We start from the raw sequence: 5,016 nt of genomic DNA, 5'->3' as shown, positions 1-5,016 counted from the left end.
GACGGACGGATAGTAATGATTGGGTGCCATATGAACCTGTCACCCATTAGATGGACAACATGTCCCTGCATATAGATATGTAGATTTATAAACAACAAATAAATTTAACCAGCCAATTTGCAAATTTGGGAAATAAAAAATCTATAAATAAAAAAGTCACCAAACCCACGCCAAGGCTAGCCCACGAAGACAAACCCACGCCAGCATAGCGCCTATCGAGACTCCACGCCAGTACGGCCCGCCCGTACTGGGCCACATGCGTTCGCGTAGGGCGGTTCTAGCGTTCTTGGCCCAAGCGCCCACATGATCTGTGGCTGCGCTTTAGAAGAAAAGGCCGACGCTTGAGACCGGTTCGGGTTGCGCTCAGCTTGATCGGTCCGTGGGGCTTTGTGGCAGGGGTTTCACGGGCCGAGCTGGATCGAACAACGGCCTGCGGTTGCTTTTGTTGCGGTTGATCTTCATCGCTCCAAAACCGCCAAGGGCGGCGAACGTGCTGGTGGCACGGAGGTAACGCTCAGTTGCCAGCAAAACCGGTGGGGGTTTGAGCCCTCCGCACGCACGCCCTTTACAGGCTAGAGTAATTTATTCTTAATAGTTTTAGTGAGTGAATTACAATAAAAATATGATAGGTCTGATACTAGCTGAGTCAAATACTTTGTAATACTCTTTAGTAGATGTGTGTATATGTTATAGATCTTAAGTGTGTATGAGATATGTATATGTAGAATATGATATATATTTAACTAGTGAGAGGTTAAAAAATTAGCATGAGTGATTAGATTAGTGTCCTAAAGAAAAGATATCTCTCAATAAACACTCTTATCCTGTATAAATACAACATGAATTCATGAATCGGAAGCGTATTTTATTCTATTCAACTACTATTTCATTTATCTATAACAGCTTTTAGCATCGAAAAAGATGAGGGGATGGAAACATGTGTGCATAGGTGACTGGGTATGCTTTTTTTTAGCGAAACTGATCGCGTGCTGTTACGTACGGGATGAAAGTTGTTAGTTATAGTTGGTGCGTCGTCAGGCCAGATTTAACTAGGCGTGTGATATTTGCGTTACATGGGTGCAGCAATATTATGTCGAGTTTGAGATGATGCTCTGCTGATAATCGCCTTCTGTGATGGACTACAAATTATTCCATCATCTAGGCAAACAGCAACGAAGCTAGCACTAAAATGACTGTAGTACATCATTTAATAATACATCAAGTAACATACATATTTTTTAAAGTAAAATACGGTAAATATAATTCAGTTAACAGTTTTTTTTTCCTTCTACCGGGGGCATGTGCACCATGATAGCACAAGGTAGTTTCGCCCCGTAGGCAAAGCAGCAGTGGAAAAGTAGCGAGGTGTTTATCAGTACTACTGACAATTGAGGAGCCACACTGCACTGGTAATAGATTGATAGTTGACGAAGATGGTTTTATGGCACTAATAACTGAGTCACATATATAAGTGAATGTAGAAATCTGCATCTGTCGAAGCAGACTATAGAGTAAAACTCGAATCGAGTTTCACTCCTGATCCAGAGTGAATGCGTATATTTGCATCTGACGTGACAGACTAAAATAATAGATACAGACAACCAAACATATATTTTTATAAAATTATACGCATTCATCATATTAGTATATCCAAATACAAACAACTAATCACACCCTTAAAGATTCTGACAATCTAGAAAATTTCTTCAATCATAAATAAATTCTGTTTTAGAACATGTACACTAAAGTTAATTTAACTTTGCCATGCGAAATATATGCATTCAGTAGTATGAGCAAGCTTGTCCCGATTTCATTAAATTTTGCAAATATACTGAAGTAAGGTCAAAGTTATATTTTAAACCTCAATTTGAATACGACTTCATTCGAAGATTCTGAGAGGCTTTGAGATCCATTTACACAACGACTCAGTACAACTCACAATTTTTCTTGGACTCACCAAAAATGCAAGTGAAGGGAAAAAGAAGATAAAAAGTACAGGACGGAGCCAAGATGCCCAAGCAACCGAGACCGAGCTCTAGCTCGGATGGCAGGGCGTCGCTCTGCGCGTTTGCTCGTAGGTTTTTTCTCGGTAGGTGTAGCTTTTGAAATTAGTTCGAGTTAGATTAGATACACACGTGTACGTGTTCAATAGTAATACGTTGCATATTAAAGGTTTTATATTCTCTCACCTAACGTGTATATCTGTTCAGTATCCTAGCATGTGTAAAAACACACGCGTGTGTACGAATAGTGTAAAAACACACGCGTGTGTACGATACGTGTATAGTGTAAGTGTAGGATACGTGTGTAATGTGAGTCCGTGTTCAAAGCAACTTGAGCAAAACAACAAACGAGCGCTCAAAAGATCTCTCTCCCCTCCAGAAGCTTTCACCATCCACTCGAATTTGGCCAAGTGGCCGCTTTGCCATCTCAAGATAAGCCTTCTCCTACCACCATTGCTTCTTCTTCTTCTTCTAGCTCGGCAACCGCAGCAATCCAAGAAAGAAGCTGGTGTTCAAGAAAGGAAGAAGTATAGCAAGCGAGCGAGCTGGGACGGGAGGCCATGGCTCTGGCACCCGCGTCTCTCCAGTGCTTCCTCATTGGCAGACCGGTATGCACGGCGACGCTGCCCAAGCCCGCGAGGAGACCGTCGAGGATCTCGTGCAAGGCGGCCGCCGATGAGAAGGGCAAGCTCCCGTCGGGAGGCAATGATCTCGGGGTGAAGCTCGGGAAGCTGGCGATGGTCGCGCTGGCCACCGGCGTGCTGGCGCTCGGGCCCGTCGACGGCGCCATGGCGGCCAAGTCCGGTGGCAGGGTCGGCGGCCAGGCGTTCCGGTCCGCGCCACGGTCGTCCGGCCCTCGGATAAACAATTCCAGGTAATTTTCAGCGCCATGCAGATGCAGGGATAGCCTGACACTCTGCAGACAGATCGATCTTACATGTAGTACCTAGATTCACTTCTAGCTGTGTTCAGTTCAGACTAGAAAAGGTGACGCCTTGCTAATTGCCTCCGATTAAGAGATCTGAAGGTTCCAATTCTCGTGAAATTTATCAGCTTTTGATTGTCATTCTCGTGCAACCTCGATCTCTCAGTTCTTTTCATCCATCTGCAAAAATCCACGAGAATACGATAGACAACTGTTTTGTTCTCTTGTGTGCGGTGCACGCGTGCAGGACGAACATCTACATCAACCCGCCGGTGGCGCCGCCTCTGCGCGGGTATGGGTACGGCGGCTACGGGAGCCCGTTCTTCGGCGGCTGGGGGTGGTCGCCGTTCACCTTCTTCGCTCCCGGCCCGAGCGTCGCCGTCGGGATCGGCGGCGGCTTCGACACGCTCGTCCTCTTCTTGGTGTTGGGCGCGGTCGTCGGCGCCGTCAGGCGGTTTCTCAACAGGGACAGTGACGATTACGAAGACTGATTGCTAGTACTGCTGCCTTCTTGGGGATGCAATGAATTTCATCATCCATCTTCATGTGTAATATGGCGAGATCTTTTTCCTGTTAATTTCCAGGAATAGAACCAGACGAGTAAATGTACGAGGAAACTGTATGTGTAATTTTGTTCGTGACAGATAAAATGGGAGTAGCATCTATAGTTGCAAACACCGCTTTTCTCACTTTGTGTCCGGAAGAAGTTATGTTTTTTTTCTGGAGAACGTGATGAGCATGTATTTCATCGAGAAGAAGTAAAACTAGCGGATTGGCGAACCTAAGTCGCGCCTGTTTTTTTTGTTGCGCAGAACATGACAAAAGAAGACTAAAAAAAATAGATTAACCAATTTTAGGTATTTCAATATTTATTTATGAATTTATTAATATTTAACACATTCATTTAATTATAGGAAAAACAGTATTATTTTTATGAATGCACATAATTTTAATATGTAGACGACAGTAATACGAACCTAACAAAATTTGTTTCATATTTTTTTTGAGTTTTAGATATTTTTCTGTGCATTTTAGATTATTTCAGCCGATTTATCAATATAACTATTATACCTTTAGCTATTTTTCTAGAATTTTTCAAAAAATTATACTATACATATTAATATACGGATATGTATATACATACATACACGTATATGTACATATATATATATATATAAACGACAATAATACGAACCTAACAAAATTTGTTTCATTTTTTTTTGAGTTTTAGATATTTTACTGTGCATTTTAGATTATTTCAGCCGATTTATCAATATAACTATTATACCTTTAGCTATTTTTCTAGAATTTTTCAAAAAATTATACTATAGAAATACGAATCTAACAAAATTTGTTTCATATTTTTTTTGAGTTTTAGATATTTTTTTTGTGCATTTTAGATTATTTCAGCCGATTTATCAATATAACTATTATACCTTTAGCTATTTTTCTAGAATTTTTCAAAAAATTATACTATACATATAAATATACGGATATGTATATACATATATACACGTATATGTATATATATATATCTGTATTCGTATCTATATATATACATGTATATATACATATGATCCATGTAAACAGTAGCTACAGTGCTTGAAACCCCTCGAATCGCTTCAATTCTTGGAGCTTTAATATATAGTACTAGCCTGATTGGCGCGTCTACGTCGCGTCCGTTTTTATTTTACTGTGTAGAACACGAAAAAAAGACTAAAAAAAATTAATTCGCAAATTTTGTACATTTATTTGTGAAATTATTAATGTTAAATACATTCAATTGATTATAGAGAAAACAATAGTACTTTTATGCATACATATAGTTTTAACATGTAGGTGGAAGTAATACTAACCTAAAATAATTTGTTTCATATTTTTTTGAGTTTTAGATATTTTTCTTCGCATTTTAGATTTTTTTTTCAGCCCATTTATTAATGTAACTAATATTTATTTTGATATTTCTTTAAAATGTCCGGAAAAAAATTGCATATATATGTACACATATATATACATACATAGGGTCTACTGCTACAGTACCTACAGTAGCAGGGCCCTGCGATTTCACTGATTACAGGCACTTTAGTA

The 5,016-nt window shown here is 39.9% G+C and overlaps 1 protein-coding gene across 1 annotated transcript; it reads left to right on the top strand.

Annotated features, from left to right (window-relative positions):
- The first annotated feature begins 2,401 nt into the window (after positions 1-2,401).
- On the top strand, positions 2,402-3,605 carry LOC133927298 (uncharacterized). The gene is made up of 2 exons (XM_062373694.1): positions 2,402-2,877; positions 3,176-3,605. Exons 1-2 carry the CDS (start codon positions 2,564-2,566, stop codon positions 3,417-3,419), a joined length of 558 nt encoding a protein of 185 aa, XP_062229678.1. The 5' UTR covers positions 2,402-2,563; the 3' UTR covers positions 3,420-3,605.
- Positions 3,606-5,016: the final 1,411 nt, after the last annotated feature.

Source organism: Phragmites australis, chromosome 8, assembly GCF_958298935.1.
Source record: "Phragmites australis chromosome 8, lpPhrAust1.1, whole genome shotgun sequence".
NCBI lineage: Eukaryota > Viridiplantae > Streptophyta > Magnoliopsida > Poales > Poaceae > Phragmites > Phragmites australis.
This window is presented reverse-complemented; position numbering and strand designations above follow the sequence as displayed.

Bases quoted from the DNA above. Each gene is read 5' to 3' on its own strand.
- LOC133927298 (XM_062373694.1), top strand. From the start codon at position 2,564: ATGGCTCTGGCACCCGCGTCTCTCCAGTGCTTCCTCATTGGCAGACCG. The intron at 2,878-3,175 runs GTAATTTTCAGC...GCACGCGTGCAG, and splicing joins CCTCGGATAAACAATTCCAG to GACGAACATCTACATCAACC.